General features: G+C 28.7%; 1 protein-coding gene across 6 annotated transcripts; it reads left to right on the forward strand.

Annotated features, from left to right (window-relative positions):
- Positions 1-89: 89 nt before the first annotated feature.
- Positions 90-17732, forward strand: LOC145181438 (phospholipase A-2-activating protein-like). Of its 6 annotated transcripts, none has more exons than XR_016456143.1 (32): positions 90-228; positions 763-1003; positions 1142-1201; positions 1658-1748; positions 5005-5111; positions 5186-5315; positions 5653-5724; positions 6131-6204; positions 6350-6440; positions 6584-6647; positions 8686-8732; positions 9721-9782; positions 12107-12165; positions 12251-12280; positions 12423-12497; positions 12732-12804; positions 12953-13099; positions 13221-13289; positions 13488-13649; positions 13956-14009; positions 14832-14854; positions 15047-15076; positions 15169-15249; positions 15371-15410; positions 15708-15821; positions 15913-16006; positions 16195-16294; positions 16419-16495; positions 16606-16678; positions 16945-17007; positions 17181-17273; positions 17496-17732. XR_016456143.1 is itself a non-coding variant. In XM_090099498.1 (31 exons), the coding sequence occupies exons 2-31, from the start codon at positions 772-774 to the stop codon at positions 17535-17537; spliced, it is 2367 nt and encodes a 788-aa protein (XP_089955624.1). In that variant the 5' UTR covers positions 90-228; positions 763-771; the 3' UTR covers positions 17538-17732. The 6 variants fall into 6 exon arrangements, 1 of the variants encoding a protein (XP_089955624.1); XR_016456142.1 differs by having other exon boundaries at positions 13536-13649; XR_016456145.1 differs by lacking the exon at positions 13488-13649 and having other exon boundaries at positions 12624-12804; positions 13956-14191; positions 14529-14854.
- The last annotated feature ends 3638 nt before the right edge of the window (positions 17733-21370 follow it).

The raw sequence follows: 21370 nt of genomic DNA on the forward strand, positions 1-21370 counted from the left end.
CATTTTAATACTTCCTCACTCTTGGCATCTAATTTAATGTCCTGTTTGCTCTTCCTAATATTTTAAGTCATTGCTAGACTCACCTTAAACTCTTTTGGAACTTTGTTTAAACAACTGTGGAAATAATCAGCCTTAATGGTTATCTTTTTCTAGCACGAATATATTGAAAATATTCCTAGTAAATTTTAAATTTTGAGAACCCAAGGATTTTAATAAAAAAGTGATCAGGTTAGTGACATTTTATTTTTACTGAAATTATTACATATATTAACTTAGTTAAAATATTAACTGAAAAATTTACAGAAATCAGAAAGTAATTTGTTGGTTGATACTTGCTTGCTCAAATTTCTGACTAATTAGTTGCAATCAAATTTAAAATTTAATTTTATTACTCATCAGTAATAAAATTCAATTGTTTTAAAAAAGAACTGTCACCATAAGCCATTAAGAAGTTTAGAATCATCCTTGCACTAATGGACACTTGTTATAACCATATCATTCTGATTATTTCAATGCTGTCACAAAGCACTATAAGTCCTAGATTTTACTCGTAAATTTTTTATAAGGAAAACAATAACTAAAATTCCAAAATTGCTTAAAAACAGTTCAAATATTGTCTGCATCAAATTTATGTTGGCTTTTGTTTTAGTAATTACCACATAACTGTTTATAGAAAAAAAATAAGTATTTTTGCTATATACAGATGTGGTAAATGCCAAAAAGTTTTAAATTTTATGAGCTTAAAATTTGACTTTTTTAAAGTATAAAAATATGGCATATAAGTTGAAAAATTCACTTTTTGGACACAAAGCTGATGTTCGAGCTGTTATTCCATCATTATTTCCAATGGGAGGTATTTTAAGTGTGTCTCGTGATCAAAGTTGTAGATTATGGGTTCCTGACAATGAAACAAATAGTTTTACTCAAAGACATGTTTTTTTGGGGCATTCAAATTTTGTTGCATCTGTATGTACTCTACCAGCCTCAGAAAAATACCCACATGGTAAGTGGTTATATATGCTATTTATTTGGCTATTCTTGATAATCCCATGATCAGTGTCTGGTTATCCTGTTTGGATCTGCTAATCTGATAAAGATGCTGTAGTTGCTGTTTTGATTGTTATTTTTCTATGTGTTAAAGGTTTGGTTGCTACTGGAGGAAACGACAAGCTTATCCTTGTATTTGATTTTGATTCTCTGGGTATGATATTCTTATCTATGTAATATCCAGATTTTAAGAATTTCTTTCTTTTAATTTATTCTAAGTTATATTCTAAGTTTATTTTAAGTTAGATTTGCAATCTTATAATCTGAGAAGGGAGTCTTAGAATCTAGATTTTCAATCATTTTTGGCCAAAACCAATTACTAAATGTTAGTTATTTGTTATTTGTAGGAAACTTTAAACTTTTATATTTTCTGGGAAATAAAGTTTATTTTTTCCCTTTTATTATATTGAAATTCTCATGAAAAAAATGTTGGTGACTGCAAGTTATGATCTGCCAATAAAAGAACAGGTCGATAAGCCAATAAAAAAAGCCTTGCCTTTGTTTATTTTACTTTTTAATTTACTTTTTTATTTTTTTTAAATTATTTTTGAACCTGATAGAAAATACAGAATAATGTAAAATTGAGAATAATCTCTTCATTTGATTGCAGAACCTGTTTTAAGGCTTGAAGGTCATACTGGGGCAGTATGCTGTTTGACTGCTGGGAAATATGGAATGCTTCTATCAGGATCATGGGATAAGTAAGTTAATGTTAAACTTTATGATTTCAAACATTTTTAACAGAATTTTTATTGAGAAAGTTTTAGAAAAGTAGATAAGGTTTATAAAATGTTGGTGTGCATCTTTGTTGGACCAGAATAATGTAATGTTAATATTTTGGAAATTTGAGAAGCAACTTCCTTGTGAGTTTGTTACACCAACACATTTTGCATAAGTTATCCCAGCATAGTATTGTTGACTTAATGAAATTAAATTTACTAGCTTTTAAAAGGATCATGATGAGCACTTACGTTCATATTTAGTTTTTTGTTTTTTCAAATTGTGATGAAAAATCAAGGTGCAACAAATGGCAAAAAAACATAAAAAAATATTCATGACATCTTGGAGAAAGTTGCCATGTGTAATAGCTATTATCACTGAGAATCAGATTTTCCAAATAACTTTAAATTAAAAAAAACTTTTTTTTGTGTTGTGTGGAGTAATCTGGTTCAAAATGGACTGTAACTTAAAAGATCTGTGTAATTATGCCTCTTAGACATATTAAAAGAGACATTGAGTGTATCCATATATATTAGGCTGCAGCACATCAAACATCAAGTACCAGCTAACTTGTAAAATCTGAATTAGTTTAATATTATTTATAAATGGGTATCTCTTGTTCTCGTTTTTTGTATTTAGTGTATTTCTGGTTTACACTTTGTTTAATGTTTTATTACTAATTTTTATTAAGTTTTAACTAATAACAAGAATCCATTTCAACTTTTTGTTCTACATAGAAAAGAAATATTTTTCATTCTCTATTGAGCTTTTATAAGTCATAAAAAACAAGTCATAAAATGATTCAATTTAAATTGAATTTTGCTTCATTAACCAGAATTAATTTTGGAAAAAACTAAACATAACAATTTTTTACAATAGTTATTTATGTTAGTTTTATAGTTTATTAGTAAAAATAATACTTAGATAATTCAAGTGGTATATTAGTTATGTAGTACATATGGTCAAGTGGTATATAAGTTATATAGTACATATGGTATGTTAGTTATATAATGTATGTGGTATTTTAGTTATGTAGTTTGTTAGTAAAAGTAATATTTAAATAACTCAAGTAACAACTGTAGAAGTTTTATAATCAAAAGGACTTTTTAAATGTTTTTAGAGCAAAGTATTAAGCAATATACTTAATTTATTGATAAGAAATCTTATTTTTTTAAAAACTTTTTGATCATTTTGAATGTGATGCAAGTTGTATCATTTAGTTAGCCTGCGTGTCCATAACATTTTCTTCATACTCTCACAGTGTTTCTTCAGCTTTCTTCATAGTCATTGGAGTATCACAGTGGCAATATGTTATATGCAAAAAAGACTCAAAAATTTATAAAATTTTTAAAATTTTTTTAGACTTCAAAAGTTAAAGAAGATTTATGATTTTAAAACAATATTTTTTTATACTCTCTACATTTTAAATGTGTTGTGATTTTTGGATAAATATAAAAAAGTTCTTATTGATCATCTAACTAAAAGTCAGGTTTCCTGTAAATAGGTCATTTAACTTCGCCTTATGAATCTTTGTTTTATTTAAAATCTAATATGAAGTGCTTAAATATGAAAAATCATTGACTTTTTTTAATATAGTTTTAAAAAATCCAATTTCTAAAAGATTTATTTTACAGTCTGATACATCAGCCATTTTTACTAGACTTAACTATAGATCAGCCATTTTTATTAGAGTTAATTTGCATTCATTAGCAGTATTTTATTATCTTAAAACTTCTTGTTTATCACTTAATTGAAAATAATTTGATTGAGCTGCACTTAAACTGCAGTACCTTTAGTTTAAATTATACAAAAAGCATTTAAATTATACAAAAAACATTTAAAAAGAAATTTTACTCTCATCATATTGAATCTTTAATATGTTTGTTTGGGTGCATGAAAGTAAAAAATATGCAAATGAGAAAGTGAGAATAGATTCAAAAAGAAATCATGTGGTTATTTCAACCAAGTAAATGGACACCATCTAAGGAAAAATGATTGAAAAGTTCCTAAATTGAAAAAACTGAAATGCACTTGAGCTAAATCAAAGGCAAGCTGAAATAAAACTAAAAATATTGTGCTTGTTATTATATGTAGTTGTTGTTGTTGTTATTGTCATCGTTATAGTTATTGTTATATAAGAGGTGTTTCTATGCATTTTTGTATGATTTGAAATGTCAAATTCAAAAAAGTTTAGCACAAATGGTGAATAAAAACCATTATCATATTCAGTGGTTTTAAATAAAATAAATATTACAAGAGAAAAAAAAATTTGCTGTAGTCTTACCAGGCTTATGGGACATAATTAAAACCATTTATAGAAGTTAGGCAAAAACTTTTGCTAAAGAGTAAAAATTATCCAAATGGTGTTGTAATTAATGTTCTAGATAGAAAAAATAGGTATTATGAATGGCTTGGGATTTTTATCTTTTTGGTGAACTATCATGTTGAAAAAGGCCAGTGTATTTTAACTATATCAGTATGTGCAATATTGATATAGTAAAAATACACATCAGCATTGTCAACCACTTAATGAATGTCTAAATATATCATTCATAGACACACTGCAGCAAAAGTAAGTAACTTAGATGATTAGAGGTAATCAATTTGAATGCAAATTTTATAATTGGGATGTATTTCAGGAGGAAAAAGTATGCAAATTAATGGATTAAAAGAGCAGTCTCTATATCAATAATTTCTCTGGATAAAAGAAACATGAGATAAAATTTTAGGAGCAGTTATAATGAAGTTATTTTAAAAAATTCCAAATTCGAGAGGCATAGAAGATGATGCCCTTTGGAAAAAAAAATAAAAGTAATGGCTGATAACAAAAATTGTAGCATCAAAGACTTTTTTTGTATATTATGATAATTGAGTGACTTATAAGCATATAGCTATGATAATTAACACACAAGACAATTGAGTAACTCACGAGCAGTAAGCAGATTTTTTTTTTTTATTGTGAAAGTAGTGAAAAGAACAGAATGAAGAAAATTTTTTAAATGTTTTTTTTTTTTTAAAAAAAAGTAACTTTTTATGATTAGATTTAACTTTACAAGCATTTGTTTCTGTTTTAAAAATGAAAGGATGAAATCAGATAAAAATGGACTAACACCACTTGGCTTGCAATTGTTATAAATCATTAAGTTTCTCTTTATTATTAATATTAAAAATTGGGAATCAGCTTATTCACTGAGTTGACTTACATATCATGGTAAATAATAAAAATTATTGTTTTAGAACAGCTAAAGTTTGGATTAATGGTGCAGTAGCAATGACACTAACTGGGCATGAAGGTGCAGTATGGGGCATTGATGCTGTTACAGAGTTGGGACTAATTTTAACAGGTTACAAATTTTTATCTTGATTTGCATCATGTATGATATGAAATATGTTTAAAATAATTAAAACTATGGTCTAGGTTCTTCTGATAAAACGATTAAAATGTGGAGGGCTGGAAAATGTGAAAAAACATTTGTCGGTCATACAGATTGTGTGCGAGATGTTGTTGCTCTCAGTGTTGAGAGTTTTCTTTCGTGCTCAAATGATGGGTGAGTTGTCATTCTTCTATGTAATATAAATTTATTTGTACAGTTTTATTAAAAACCCTAATAAAATGCATAATATGCAGGAGATGGAAGAAAGGCTCAATAAAGTACTTGTATGATTTATCCTAAGTTTCTTAGTTAAATGGAATTTCTATTTTAGAAAACGTAAAACGTAAATATTTACAATATATTTATTCTCTTGTGAAATAAGTATGAATATCAGGTAAACTACAGTTGTGACATTTTTATGATAAATGTTTGGCATTTAATATTTGCAATGTCTCAAAGTATCATATCTTCACACAAACTAAAATTTCATACAAATATTTTACTGAACTAGATCAATCCGAAAATGGTTGTTGACTGGGGAATGTCTCCAGGTTTTTGAAGAACATACTAATTATGTCTATAGGTTTGTTATTAAATTTGTAAGCTTGTTATTCAGTTTGTTATTCAGCTTGTTATTCAGCTTCATAAAACTTTATTTTATTTGAAGTTTATATTCTTATGTATTAAATCTTTATTTATTATTTGTTATTATTTAATCATGTTAAGCAATTTAAAACTTAATCTTAAAATTTATTAAAAAGATGTAATGAAAGGTTTTACTTAATATTTTACTTAGTGAAAATGCTAGTACAGCATCTACTAAATGCAGTGGGTGCCGATAGGAGTGGTTATTGGCATTCAATTAAGTGATGTTTGCTAGTTTAATGCTATCAAATATCATTTATTAGAATGCCAATTGTCTCTTTTTTGTTTGTGGTCCAAATACTTGACATATTTTTAGAGTTTTTTTTTTATATTTCATTACTTAGCATTTCAGTTTTTCCTGGAAGTGATGGAGATTTTGTCTCTTCTGGTGAAGACCGATCTGTTAAAATATGGAAAGGTAAAAGTTAAAGAAAAACATTAAAAATGTGTATATTTTAAAAAAATGAAATTATTTTTCGAAAATAGAAATTTTGTGTTACTTTTTTTAGAAACCATTTCAAAAAAAGTCCCCTCATTGAGCCATAATCCTTTTTTTCTTACAGGAGGATGTTGTGTGCAAACAATAATTCTACCTTGTCAGTCTGTATGGTCAGTTGCTGTTTTGAACAATGGGGATGTGGTTGCTGGAAGTAGGTAAATAACTATCTTTGATGTGTTAAGTTTTATTTATTTTTTGTTATTGTAGATAACAAAGAAATAAATCTATGTAAGTTCAGCCCTAAAATTCTTAATTAACTTTTTTAATTTCTATTTTTGCATAAGAAATTTTTACTTAGTGATGGAATGGTGCGTGTGTTTACATGCGATGAAAGCCACTATGCTCATCCAGATATTATTAAGGTAAAGTTGAAAAATATTTAATAAGTCTTTGTTATTTGAAAAATTTGGCCTGAGCCTAAGTTCAAACTCTGAGAATTTGTTTAGAAGTGTGAATCCTAATAAAACTTCATGATATCAATTTAAAAAAAAAAAAAAGAGAGAAACAAATAAGGATCAGGCTGACCAGGAAGGATTTTAAGCCCACTTCTCTTTTTTAATGTTGGAAGGAATGATCTATTAAGAGCCATTAAAATGAAGAGTATAAACAGTTTCTCATCATAGCAAGAAATTGATGTCTCATCATGCAGCCTCTGATGTTTGGTGCACAAACCTCTAATATTTGAGCACAGATGATGAATTTCCAATCACCAATGGAAGTCTGACCTAAGGGATGACTATTAGAAATTTTTGAAACTTTGTTTTATAATGGTGCAGAAACTATGGAAAAAATATAAGTTTTCTTTTAAAAATCAGGTGCATTCACAATGTCTAAACCAATCTCTAGTATTAAAAGTTTCCTTTTCAGCTTTTCACTTTAACTGCTTGTGAAAAACACAATATGGAGTTGGCACTTTTTGTGAGCCTTGTCTAAGTAAAGTTCTGGCATGAAGACCCTCTGCCTATGATGGCATCACTCAATGATCTACTGCTGGTTGAAGAACTTTGTTAGTATTTTGGAAAAAAAGTTCGTGACATTTTTAACAATAGCTGCAAATAACACAGGAAACTTAGATCACAGTGACATCACTAAGTGTTCCTAGGAAACAGGTGACAGTTTGTTACTTTGTGCGTCTAAACATCAAGATGGCATCTTGGTTCTACCCAAAATATGGTGAAATGCTGTTGATATAATAATATTTGGTTTAAATAAATTCATTTTCAAAATTTTGGTTGGCTTATCTTTATTTGATGACAACAGATTTGGATGTGAAGAGACAGATGGTGGAAAACCTTCACCGTCTGATTTCTGTCAAGTCTCCAAAATGCCTCAAATGTATACTGTGGTTATTATGTTGTAATACAATTCCTCCATTACAAAAAATGACAAGCAGAAAAATTTCTTCTAAGGCTAGTCCATCATCACTGGAAGACCAATCTTTCCTACTGCTAGGCCAATTTTTATGAAAATGGATGAAAACAATGACGAAAGTAGTGTAGTTGTCATTAAGTGACAGACATTGAGGTTGACAGACTGAAGTAGAGGAGTAGTCATTGTGTGACAGTCACTAGGCTTGACAGATTGAGAGTGTAATTAAAAGCTGGCTGTTTTTCACTGTTCTAGTTTACTGCAATGTTATTTTTGTAATTCGCATGTTTAAATAAATTCTATGCAGTTAAATACATTTTCTAAAAGATTAGGATTTTGTTCATCATATTGTTTTCATTTTATATGCTCATATGTCAGCCATTATTATTTACAATCATTATCACAATTTTAGATTGGTCATTTTTGCAAAGTAATTTTGTCCCAAAAAATTAGACTTAGTTAAGTTAAACACCTAACTCCAAATGCTGACAGGTTTTCACTAATGAAGAAGAAAAATTGTTAAAAGATTATGTAGTGAAGGCGTTCTCTGGCATGCATTATGGACTTGCACTTACTGAAATAGTAAAATGCAGATGAGTTGTTGGTCAATTCTACACTTATCTAATTATTGAGTGTATTCCAAAATGATAGTGTATAACTCCTTTACTCCCTCAGCCTCAGAATTATTTACCAAGCTCTGCCTATATTTCCACTAGTATTATTTAACAGTTGTTATTGATTCCCTGGTAGTATTATGTGAGTTGTGTTAAGTAAATCACTGTACCCTTGTACCCCAGTACACTTTAAGTCTTTTTCTTAGCCAGTAGATAGTAGATATTAGACTTTTAGTGATTTATAGATGATCTTTTTAAATATAAGTTTTTTAGTGATTTCTCTTTCATGAAGGATATCTCAATCCTTTTACGTTTAAAAAAATAGAATACTTTATACTCAAACCACATAAAATTGTAATTATAAACCTTTCACTAATTAATGAGCATAAGAATATTTACCTTATATTTGAATGTTTAGCTATTTGAAGAAGAAGTTGCAAATCAAGCAATCCCTGCTGCAGCAAAGTAAAAAAAAAATATTTGTTTATCAAAGTTGTTATTGTACATTTACCAAAAGTACCTGTTTAATATCAATAAATAATTTTATATATATATATATATATATATATATATATATATATATATATATATATATATATATATATATATATATATATAATGTACAGGGTGCAGAAAAAGTTCTGGCAATTTTTCCACAAATTTCAACAGCACAAAAATACTGTATAAATAACAAAATAATTCAACTCTAGAAATAACAAAGTTTATTAGAGCAATAAAAATTACCATAAACAAAAAAAATCACAACAAATGCTCAAAATTGTCTCCATCAGCCTCAATACATTTTTTTAAATGCTTTGGAATATTTTCGACAATGCCCATATTGAGTGCTTTCTGTGTGGCATATTGTGTTCCCAAGATTTTTTCCTCCAGGATGGACCAGACAGAGTAGTCTATTGGGTTAAGATCCGGGGAATTAGGCGGCCAGACCTTTTTGCCTTAAAAGCCAGAAAACAGCAAAATGCGCCAGCTCCCAGTCCTTGGTTATCACATCTTGTTGATGTTCTCCGGAGTGGTTGCTGTTTTAGATGGCTGCTTCGAGGATGGTCCGCAGTCCTTCTTGTGTCCGCAGTCCTTCTTGTAACCTTTCACTTTGATGTGATGGTTTGCTCCTTGAGCCCATTGTTCAAGCAATGTCAGCTGCCCGCATCCCTGCCTTGTGCAACTCAACAATTGATTTTTGCAATCTATAACATAATCACAACTGAAAATAAACAAATCAAGAACACTTTTTTTGAATCAAAATTTCACATAGAATCTAATGAAATCAAAATGAGTTACTAATAATACATACCAATACCAAAAATGGCAAAAGGCAAAATAGCCAGAACGTTTTCAGCACCATGTATGTATTGTATGTATGTATGTATGTATGTATGTATGTATGTATGTATGTATGTATGTATGTATGTATGTATATGATTTAACTTTGTAGTCTAAATCTTGGAGATATAAAAATTGATCAGCTTCCTGGGCCAGAAATTCTTTTACAGCCAGGTAATACTTGTTTAGTACACTGCGACCATTTTCTATAGACGCATGTGGATTATGTCTTAAAAACGTACTTAACTTTATTTTTATAATGTATTTCAATAAATTATAAATAAAGTATCAAAAAATAATGAAAATCATCAAAAAATTATATCAAATTTGAAAAGAGGTCAATCATAAATGCATTAAATTCAAAAGATAGCTGACTATTTTCTATAGACACAGTTCACATTTTTTAACAAAACTATCAAAAAAAATATTTTTATCACATTTTTAGTACTGGATTGGACCTCCTTTGCGCTCAATTACTTGATAAATTTGTTTTGGCATACTTCCCACCAAGTTTTCCAGCACTTTCGGCTCCATATCCTCCCAGCATTCTGATACCGCTGCTTTTAGCTCTGCTTCAGAGTTATATTGCTTCTGGTCAGCATAGATACGTCTTACAATGATTCCCCAGATGTTTTCAACAGGATTCAAATCTGGACTGCGAGCAGGCCACCACATTTGCACAATTTCTTTAGCTTCAAACCAAGCTTTAGTCTCGTTACTAGTGTGAATCCTGGCGTTGTCTTGTTGAAAAACAAACTTTTTGTGTCGATATTTGTTTTAAAATGGAATCAAACATAATTTTAGCACATCAATGTATTCAGAACTTTTCATTTTGCAAGATGTAAATGCTAAATTTAACTTTCCTGTTGCACAAAACCCAAGCCAAACCATCAAAGATCCACCACCAAAATTCCTTGTCGAAAAATATTTGGGTTCTCTCCTCAAATCACGTCAGTAGTCACTAAAACCATCAGGCCCGTCAAGAATAAACTTTTTCTCGTCCGAAAAAATCACCTAGTATTGAAAACAAAAGTATTCAGTTATTTAGACATCTTACGCATTCATGAGAATTTAATCTAAAATTTCTTTGTTGTTCCCAATCACGAGCCATGTTTTTGCGGGCGAATTCCATCTGTTTCTGTTTGTGAACGGGCTTCAAAATTTGGTGCTTTATTCATTTTTGATCGTACAATATGTGGGCTGTCTTTAGAACTTTCCTAATCGTCTCCTTGCAAACATTTAAACCCAAATCTGACTTAATTGTTTTCAAACTTTTCGATGAATTTGATGCGAGTCGAACAATTCTGTGTTTTTCACGGTCTGAAATCTTAGATTTCTTTGGTTTTCTCTTGATTGTTGCATAATCTGTTGGATTTTTCAAGAAATTACGGATAACGTGATCTCTTCAATCTTCTAGTAATTTCTCGTTTTGGAACTTTTTCTCGATGATAAGCCATTATTTGACCTTTTTCAATATTGGTAAGGACCTTTCCTTTCGGCATTTGGTTAAGTTCAACTTAATTTCGACTCACAAAATAAAAAATACTACAGAATATAAGAAGTTTGCGACAAAACTCATAAAAACTTTAGTGCGTCTATAGAAAATTGCCACGTTAATAATAAAAATTTTATTATTTTAATACAATCAAGACAATTAATAATCAGATGCATAATGGATCATTGTTTTCTTACATATACTTATTCAAAAGTACCGTTAGAACAATTTTATTACCACTGTAACACTGTAAATCCGCTAAGTTCTACATGCGTCTATAGAAAATGGTCGCAGTGTAGTTAGAACGTCTAATAACTGGATATTTTTTAAAAGTTTATAATGGGTAATATAACTAGCAGCAGTTTTGTTTTCATATTGCAAAATTATTGTTTTAATTACTAAATACTAGAGTTTCATTAAACAACATTCATTTTGAATGTTGTTTGTCTCATTTCATATACCTTATTTAAAAGTGGAATCTATTTCATCTTGCTCCAAAACTGTTGATCACACTCTTAAGATTCACTCTGTTAATCATTTACAAAATGTTTGTTTGAGGATTCAGGACAAATTTTTTATATAAAAATAAAGCCAGATTTGTTGGATTAGTTTCTTTTGACCTTTCGATGGTTGCAAATGTGTTTAAGTAAAAAAAGAACTAGTTCATACATTTACTAAATATGTTACAATATTTCTTTGACATTATTGTATGATATTGTAACACCAGAAATCTAAACTTTAAACAGATTACTATAGTTTTATTCTGTTAAAAAAACTTCAACCATTTTGTTTCGACGTTTTGATTGTTTATTTTTAAATTCAAGATTGGCTTTTCCACTCAAAGTAGGATAGTATCAGTTGAGTATTATTAGGCACTCAATTATCTCAAGTGTTTTATAGGAACCAATAAAGGAACAATTAGCGGAGAAAAAATTCTGTGAAATTAAATTTGGCAGCACTGATTTTTTTGTTATTCAAGTAATTTTGTCTATTTTCTTTTTAGGGCTGAAAAAAGACCAGACAAGATTAATCAAGAGGAATGGAGTAGTTGAAGCACATCAGGTATTTCATCAAAATGGTTTATATTTAATTAACATTTAATCTTATTAACTAAAAAATTGCAAATTTTTATAAATTTTACTTTTAGTGGGATGAAGCAAACAACCGATGGCTGAAGGTGATTTTTTTATTACTGTTACAATATTTTTGTGATTGTTGTTGTTGTTAATCTTCTTATTATTCTTGTTGTTTTATGTACCAATATATACCATTATGAAATATTTTTTCAGTTTTAAAATGATTTTTCTTCAACTTTTGAGATTGGTGAAGTCACTGGTGCAGCTGGTGAAGAAGGTTCAAAAAGAACTGGAAATAAAGTTTCTTATAAAGGCAAAGTATGTGTTGTCTAAACAACCCACTCATTAGATTGATTGCCACCTCTTTATTTTCCTAATATGTTTGAAAATGCTCATCCTTATTTTAACTTCAAAGAGGATTTGCATTTTTATTTTCAACTTCAGTGGTCCTTTTAATGAAGATTTGAATATAGCATGCAGTGAAATATCACAGTAAAGTTGTACAAAAATTAATTCATTTGCCATGCTACTATTTCTGAACCTTCCTCTAAGGATTATGACTATCTATTTGATGTTGACATTGAAGAAGGGAAGCCACCATTAAAGCTTCCATTCAATATAACAGGTACAAATTTTTAAAGAATGGTTTTTAAGAATTATTTGATGGGCTTTTGTTTATTGATAAAATACCTTTTCATGTCAATCAGTTTAAGTAATATAGGAACATAAAGATTACTTGTAAATATAATGTTCATAAGCTTTCTTTTACATAGATGATCCTTGGGTAGCTGCTCATAACTTTCTAGAGGAAAATGACATTAGCCCTATGTTTCTTGATCAAGTTGCAAACTTTATTGTTAAAAATACCAAAGGTGTGACACTTGGCATGGATAATAGTCAATTTGTAGATCCATTCACTGGTAAGTGATTCAATAAGTTGACTTATGCTTTTTTATGGTATTTTTATATTCAAATTAAATGTTTTTGTTAATTTCTTACAAATTTTTGTTCGCTAAGTATTCTTATAAAATTTTTGTTTAGGAGCAGGGCGGTATATTCCTACAGCAAACTCTTCTAGTACTGTAAACAATGGAATTGATCCATTTACAGGTAAATTTCTTTATTGTGTTGTTTTCAAAATGTGTTAAGGGTCACCTTGCTACTAAAAAGTCTTAAGTTGAAATTAAGGCCGTTATTGTGCTCCATTCTTTAAACTTATTAACTCAGCAAAAAAAAGTTCTGGAATAATTTTTAGTTTGAAGTAAACAATCATTCAAGTGCAATGTTTGCCCTGCTTTTTTTTTGCAGGGAATTGCACTTGAAAGCTTTTGTAAAAAAACAAAACTCTTTACAAAGGTTCTGGAGATTTGTTTGGAAAACCTGTTTCAATTACAAAATATGCTAAACTGCTATCAAAAGAAATGCTCCCATATTCAATTAGAATACAACCTTCCCATAATTCATAGCAAGGTATAGATTTTGAGCCTTGTTTATTGTGTGTTTGAAACAGAGAAGAGGCTGATGTAGTTTAAGAAAATATATAATTATCCAGGTTCTAGAAATGATTTGCATATTTGCAACTTCCAATAGATTTCATTAAAAAGTATTCTAAAAATTACTTTTAAAAGATTGTTTTTGTTTATTTTTTTTTTTTTTTTTTTTTTTTCAAGAAAAAAATATTTCTCAAAGATGTAATTGAATTATTTAGATTTAAAAGGGGTTTTTAAAAATCCTTTTAAGCATTTTAAAAGTTGTTTGTAAGAGAAATATGTTTAGGAGCTGCTCGTTATGTTCCTGCATCTTCAAAATTGAATGATGATCCAAATACTGGTATGTGTCTGTGTGTGAACCTTTGTCCAAAATGTTCTTAACAGAGTTAGGAGTAACATTTTGATTTGATTTTTTGATTTGATCACTTGTTTTTTATAGTTGCAGAAAAAATTAACACGACTTTGAATTTTATTCTCTGACTGTGTTTAATCTCTGATACTTTTTTATTCTGTAAGATAACAGTTAGATTTTTTATTCTGTAAGATAACAGTTAGATTTTTTGTTCTGTAAGATAACAGTTAGATTTTTTATTCTGTAAGATAACAGTTAGATTTTTTGTTCTGTAAGATAACAGTTAGATTTTTTGTTCTGTAAGATAACAGTTAGATTTTTTATTCTGTAAGATAACAGTTAGATTTTTTATTCTGTAAGATAACAGTTAGATTTTTTGTTCTGTAAGATAACAGTTAGATTTTTTATTCTGTAAGATAACAGTTAGATTTTTTATTCTGTAAGATAACAGTTAGATTTTTTGTTCTGTAAGATAACAGTTAGATTTTTTATTCTGTAAGATAACAGTTAGATTTTTTATTCTGTAAGATAACAGTTAGATTTTTTGTTCTGTAAGATAACAGTTAGATTTTTTATTCTGTAAGATAACAGTTAGATTTTTTATTCTGTAAGATAACAGTTAGATTTTTTATTCTGTAAGATAACAGTTAGATTTTTTATTCTGTAAGATAACAGTTAGATTTAGACACATTAAATTTAAGCCAGCAATTTAGAAAGAGAAAAGTCATTGAGTTGTTAAAGCCACTGTGATGATATTCTTTGATATCTTTCAAAAGTTGTTTGAATTGTTTTGTAATTAACTTTTTTTAGGTCATCAACTTTCTGCAAATAAGGTAACTTCTGTTCTGATGCATTTTGAATCTTTAGAATCAATATTTTTATTTTTGTCCCTAAAGTTGTACATGCTACTATAATTATAAATCTTGATATATTTAAGCTATTAATGAAATAATTCTATTTTACAAACATGATATACTATTTTATAAACATGTTTACTTACTTACATTATTTACTTAATCTCATAGATATTGCAGAAGGCTCCTTACATACCTGAGGTAATTATGCATTCTATTATATATTATTACATGTCATTGTATAAAATTTTTTTTTTTTTTTTTTTTTTCTCTGTTTTACCCTTTTTTTATAGAAGTGTTATTTGAAGTTTACAATTGGAAAAGAAGAACTCATAATTGCAAAGTTAATCGAGTTAAATGAGCAAGTAGACCAGGTAGGTATTATAGCAATCAAACAGTTGTTGTTGGTTATTCTTTTCAATTTGTGGAAATTTCTTTTACAAATAAAATATTTATCGCAGATAAATTTTGATTATTTTGATTGGTTATCTTTAGAAAATAAAAATAAATACAAATGAAATACAAACATTAAAAGGTAAAAGTTTTTGTTGAAAACTTTCTTTCAATTAAATTTAATTTAGTAAATATTCATGTTTATGTTATGTAGTTAAATAGTTTGTTAATATGAACAAGGCATAATTACTCACGATGTTATGCGATGTTGTGCTTTTAAAGTTATTATTTTACTTGGTTTGTAATATCATACCGATTTAATGCTTGCTGGTATTTTAAATAAATCACATATTTTGTGATTCTGTTTTCACATAGTTTGATATGCATCTTATGATGGTGCTTGATCAATGTTTTTTTTTTTGTTTTTTTTTTTGTTCAGATTCTGTAACTAACTTGTTAAATGGAGGTAACATTCTACAAAGCAAGAATTTTGATTACGTTTCTTCAAGTGTCATGAAGCTCTTGTTGTGGCCGCACGATAAACTCTTACCAGGTGAAAAAATTTTTTTGTAAATAAAATTTCAAGTCTGCGTGAAAGCTGTTTTGTGAAGGTTTTTTTTTTTTATATATTTTTTGTTCTTCAGCTCTTGACATACTAAGGATCTTAATACTGAATGAAAAGTTAGCTGCTTTGCTTTTCACAGAAACTGTTTTTGACCAATTACTGGACATCACTAGGTTTTGTTTTTTGTTTGTTTGTTTTTTTGTTTTTTTTATCAATTATAAAACTTTTTAACATTTAATGTGGCTTTGGTTTTGAAAGAATTGCTGTTTTTAATTGTTATCCTCTGGAAAACTATGGAAAAACCTTTTTTCATTCTTCTAAGGCAGCTTTGTAGCTGCTTCACAATTTTCTGTGTTTTTAGGTCATCTTCATTTAACTATATTATGCTAGTCTTCAGAATATTAACCAATGGTTTTTCCCATCCGGTCACTGCTCCTATGGTTTTTAACAAAAAGAATAGAGTGAGAATATTTTTCTTTTATGTCTTTCGTTGTTTTAAATTTTTATAATTTTTTTAATATTTAAATTTTTGATATTTAGATTTTTAAAATATTTAAATTGTGTTGAATTTGATCTTTTTTTCAGAGTTTAGAATGTTTTGAGGGTTTTTATCGTCAGGCAAACAAAAACGTCAGTATATCTATCTCTAGTTTTGTTATGAAGTAAGTCCAATTATTTGATTAATGGTAAATGTTTATTATTATTGTATATAAGTATTATGTATACTATTATATAAGTTATTAATCTAAGATTTTTGTTATTTGTATTTCAGCTGCTGTATTTACTGCCACCTTAATAAATCGTCTTTTGAAGATAAAGTCCAACTTTGTACATATATTAATAACGTAAGTCTATTTGCAGCTTACTACATATATAAATAACGTACGTTATTTTACAAATTTATATTGAGTCAAGAGAAGTAAATAAACGTGTGTGGAAAAAAGTTTTTCTCTCTTTTGCCTTGATTCTCTTTATTTTAGCTTTCTTTTTTTTTTTATTCCGTTTTACAAGCTCTATTTTCTCTTAATTTTTTTTTATCGATTGACTCATTACATTTTGTTCTGTTACCTTTTTTAAATTTTTATTATAAAAACATTTTGATTCGTTTTAGTTTTTAAAAATAGAGATGGACAGTGAAGCGCTTTTTAGAATAATCGTTGCTCTTGGAACTTTGGTAAATCTTATTTTATAAAATTATTTTTCTGCTATTCTAATTATTGTGATTTTTAATAGTAAAAATTCATCTAAAAATTTGTTTTTTTGTAAATTTTACTTTAAATTGTAATTTTTTTGTTTGTTAAAATTTAGTCATGAAACACCGTTCTGTATATCGTAGATTTTTTTTAGTTAAGTGATAGTGATGACACCATAGCTTTCGCCAAATCTCTTGAAACTTTGAATCTTCTTCAATCGGTTTCAGATAAAACAAATCTAAATAAGGTAAGTTTTTTTCAGTCAATCTCAGGTTTTTATCCGTCGATTCCGCGTCAATTTTACTTTTAAAATAATTCTGTACTCATTAACTTATACCTAATTCTTGTAGCTTAGGTAATACATTAAAAAATTGAATCTAGTTTCGAGTAGCCAATGATCATAATAAAACATTGTTGTTCGTAAATGTATAAACATTTCCTTTTTTTTTTTTTTTCTTTTTTTTTGCAGGTTAAAGACTGCTCTGAAGTGGTTATAAGATTGCTTTCATAAAAGGTTCCTTCATAGAAGATTTTTTTTAAAGAAGATTCTTCGTGCCTTTTGACACGATAATTATTTTGTTGTTGCTATTTTCAGAGATGAAAATTTTATGTGTTTTTAAGAATGGGTCGTAATTTATTTTTTACGGTTGGAATCTTTCGAAAATTAAATGTGCATGAAATACTATTTAAAGCAAAACATGCAAGATACATTGTTTATTTTTTTCCGAACGATTCTGGAAAAACTTGAAACTTGAAATGCTGATACCAATCCTACTCCGCAAATTGAATGTTTACAAAATGAAATGTTTATGTAAAGAATTTTTACTATAAAATAAATATATTAAATCATGAAACTCTTTCTATCAAAGAAATAATCAAAACGGAAGCATATTGATTTATTCAACTTCCCTAAAAAATATTCTTACATTCTTTAGAATAAAGGTTACACCTTTCGAATATGGACTCACCCATAATACGCTACACTGGTTTGTAATTTTAGTCGAAAATTTCTATTAACAGGCATTTATTATTGTTCACTGCTTCATAAAAAATTATATTGCGGAAGCTTTTTAAACAAAGATCAATGTGCTCTTAGGTTCTCAAACCGCAACCTGCTTTATGATATCTCACAGTATGACCTCAATTTGTATTTTTTTAAATCGGGCAAATAATCTATACAAAAATTTTGATTCCGTACTCTGGTTTTTTCTATTTTAGTTTTTTTTTTTAAACATATTTTTTTTCTTTTTTTGTTCAAACCTTTTTACATAGCTTTTTCTCGGATGTAATTTTGTTGTTCTTTGAACGTGATTGCCACTAATAAATCACATTAACAAGTCTTTACAATGTTTTATTCAGTATTTGCTTTTGTTTAATAAATTACTCAAAAGTAGTTTTGTGGAGTCGGTAAGCTGCTGTTCCCACTCCGACCCTTGATTTTATCATGGACCGACTTCCGACTCAGACTTCTTCATAAGTAACCAATTTGTAACAACAAATTTACTGTTGTAAAATGTTAACATTGGCTATTTCATCAATATGATACAAATGATCCAACCACTTTGTGCTCTAAACAATATTTATTAGAAAACAATTTCTGAACAAACAACTTTTCTGAACTCTTGTTATGCAATAAACTCTTATGCAGCCGCTAATAACATGAATTTGTCAAAATCATGTTCGAAGTATTGTCAGTTGGACAGAAAGAACTTGTTCTTCTTTAAGTTCATATTCTTTAAGAATCTTTTCTACTAAGATTTAGAGAAATTCGCTGGTATGATTAACTTTGGTGTCTTTTACTGCCAGTGTCTTGGTAACTATTTCCTTTTTTTTAAAAAAAAAAAAATCAGAGATTGATTGCAAAATAGTTCACTCTGTCAAGAAAGCCAAAGCGTCCCTTGAGAGATTCATTAAGGGGCTATCCCCCCTTAAAATTTCAAAATTTTCAAAAAAAAAAAAAAATTGTTTTTAACTACTTTTACCTGTGTATGATTATAAAAATTGTTTTAAAAGTAACAATTTAACCTATAACTATCTTAATTTGTCTATTTAAATAAACTCAACGTGATATCCCTAGCAACGCCATAGCAACGCACTTGTTTACCTTTATACACCCTACATTTTACCTTAATTAAACCCAAATGTGGGTTAAAATTGTCATGTACAAGCTTGAACAGCTTCTTTATGAATTTTTCTAGAATTTTTGTAAAGGTTGCTACTTCAAGTATGGCAATTTAAATCAGTTATAGTGTTATTTTATCAGCTTAGTTCTATTAATGAAAATGGGAAAAAATTGTCGAGTGAAGCAACGTACACAAACTCACCGTAAAAGGAAAGGATTTATGGGAAATCTTGACAAATCAGTAAAAATTGATAGTACTTCTGATAATGTTAGTATTGAGTTGCCAACTATTAATCTAAATGATGCTAACAGCACTTGTGTTTTGGAACAAAATAATGAAAACTCACTTAATTTGTCAGCTTCGTCTCAAAAAGTTGAAGACTTAGAAGATACACTTATTTTGAAACCTTGTATATCTGGTTATCGTATCATTGATGTTGCTGTTTTAGTTTCTGTTTTTATTTCTTTTCTGTGTCCAGAATGTGGTAGTCCCACACTCTCATTAGGTGAGAGATATAATAAACGAGTTGCAATCAGAAGAAATGCAGGTAACCTAAAGGAAATGAAGGCAGGAGTATTAGCATCGCTATTTCATGTGGCTTCATCAAAAAATAATAGCTTACATTTTCCACACTGCCCTACTGGTTCAGACAGCTGGTGCAAATACAATGCTGATAAAATAAATAAAACAACAACATATAAGCCAGGACCAGGTTTACCAATGGACGTTATTATGAAAGTGAGATATATATTTGAAGAGTTAAGTGAAGACAGTGAGTTACAAAAATGTTTGCATGGCAAAACACAAAATGCTAATGAATCGTTTAACAGAATGATTTGGGACCGTATACCAAAACAAACATTTGTTTCGCTTACCCAATTAAAAATTGGTGTATATGATGCTGTTGCTCACTTTAATATTGGAGCAAAAGCATCACTTGATATTTTTAAAGAACTGAACATGGAACCAGGCTTTCATATGATTGCAGGATGCAAAGCATTAAATAATGAAAGAAAAAGAAATGCTGAATATCGAATAAACCCTGATAATAAGTCAAGACGGCAAATATTACGTGCCAAGAAGTTGAAAAAAAATGACAAAATAATTGAAAAAGATGGTGACTTGTATGTACCTGGTGGATTTTGAAAATTTGGATTTTTTTTTTTACCTATTTTATGAATAAAATATTACTGTAATTAAAGTTTTTACTTTAATCGTGTTTTTCTCAGAAAAGCAATTTGTGGACCCCGGCCAATATATTTGGAGAATGGTATGATATTTTTTTATGAAATTTTCATGAAGCATTGTCCATATCATACTCTATGATATGAATGGAATGGATTTTATTTAAATTTAAAAAATAAAGTTTTTGGTCAATAAAATGATAAAAGATTTGACCCTAAACTTTGGTCGTCTTGTTGTGGTGGTGAGAAAAAGTTATGAAAAATCTGTTCCACTCATATCATAGCCCTACCTTATAACAACATTATGGTTCAATATGGAAAGGTGGAAATGAACCTATTTCTTTGTATTTTGGCCGGCGTAAAGTCATTTTTTGGTCATTTTAGGGGTATTTAGTGGTTACCATGGTAACAATATTGATTTTTTTAAAAAAGAGTTAGTACATTATTCTTAATTTAATATAAGCATGTTGCCAATAATCATTTTTTGTAAAAATGCTTAGATTTAAAATCAGAGGGGGGTACCCCCTCAAGTTCTTCTTTTTAAGTTCTTCTGTTTAACAGCTTCTTCAATCACTAATTTTCAAATACTCTCTCTCTCCAGAGAAACAAAGTTAATTGAATACTTACAGTCTTTCTGTTTGTGGAGCAGCTCATTGGTGCTTGGTGGTGGCACGCCTAGCTTTTTACTAAGAATATACAGCAGTGTCAGACAATTTAAGCCGGGAGTTGGGGGATTATGAAGTTATCAAGTTTAAGGGATGGTAGAGGAGAGCGCAAGGGAGGTGATTTATGATTCTCAGTGATAAGCAGCAAAATACCCTATTGCTTATCACTGTTTTAAAGGCCTTAAAATAACATGTCAACTACTTGTCCTCCAGTTATTGCAAACTACAATTCCCATTGTGTCTGGATATCCTACAGCTTTCAGAACAACTGGAGGGCTAGAGTTTGATACTTATGATTTAGACTAACAGAACATAAAATATTTTAATGAATAACATCTATAAAATCCTTATGAAAATTATGAAACTTTGAAA

This window comes from Hydra viridissima, unplaced genomic scaffold (assembly GCF_058129835.1).
Source record: "Hydra viridissima isolate aposymbiotic clone 2 unplaced genomic scaffold, HvirCarnegie_v1 scaffold_10, whole genome shotgun sequence".
Lineage (NCBI taxonomy): Eukaryota > Metazoa > Cnidaria > Hydrozoa > Anthoathecata > Hydridae > Hydra > Hydra viridissima.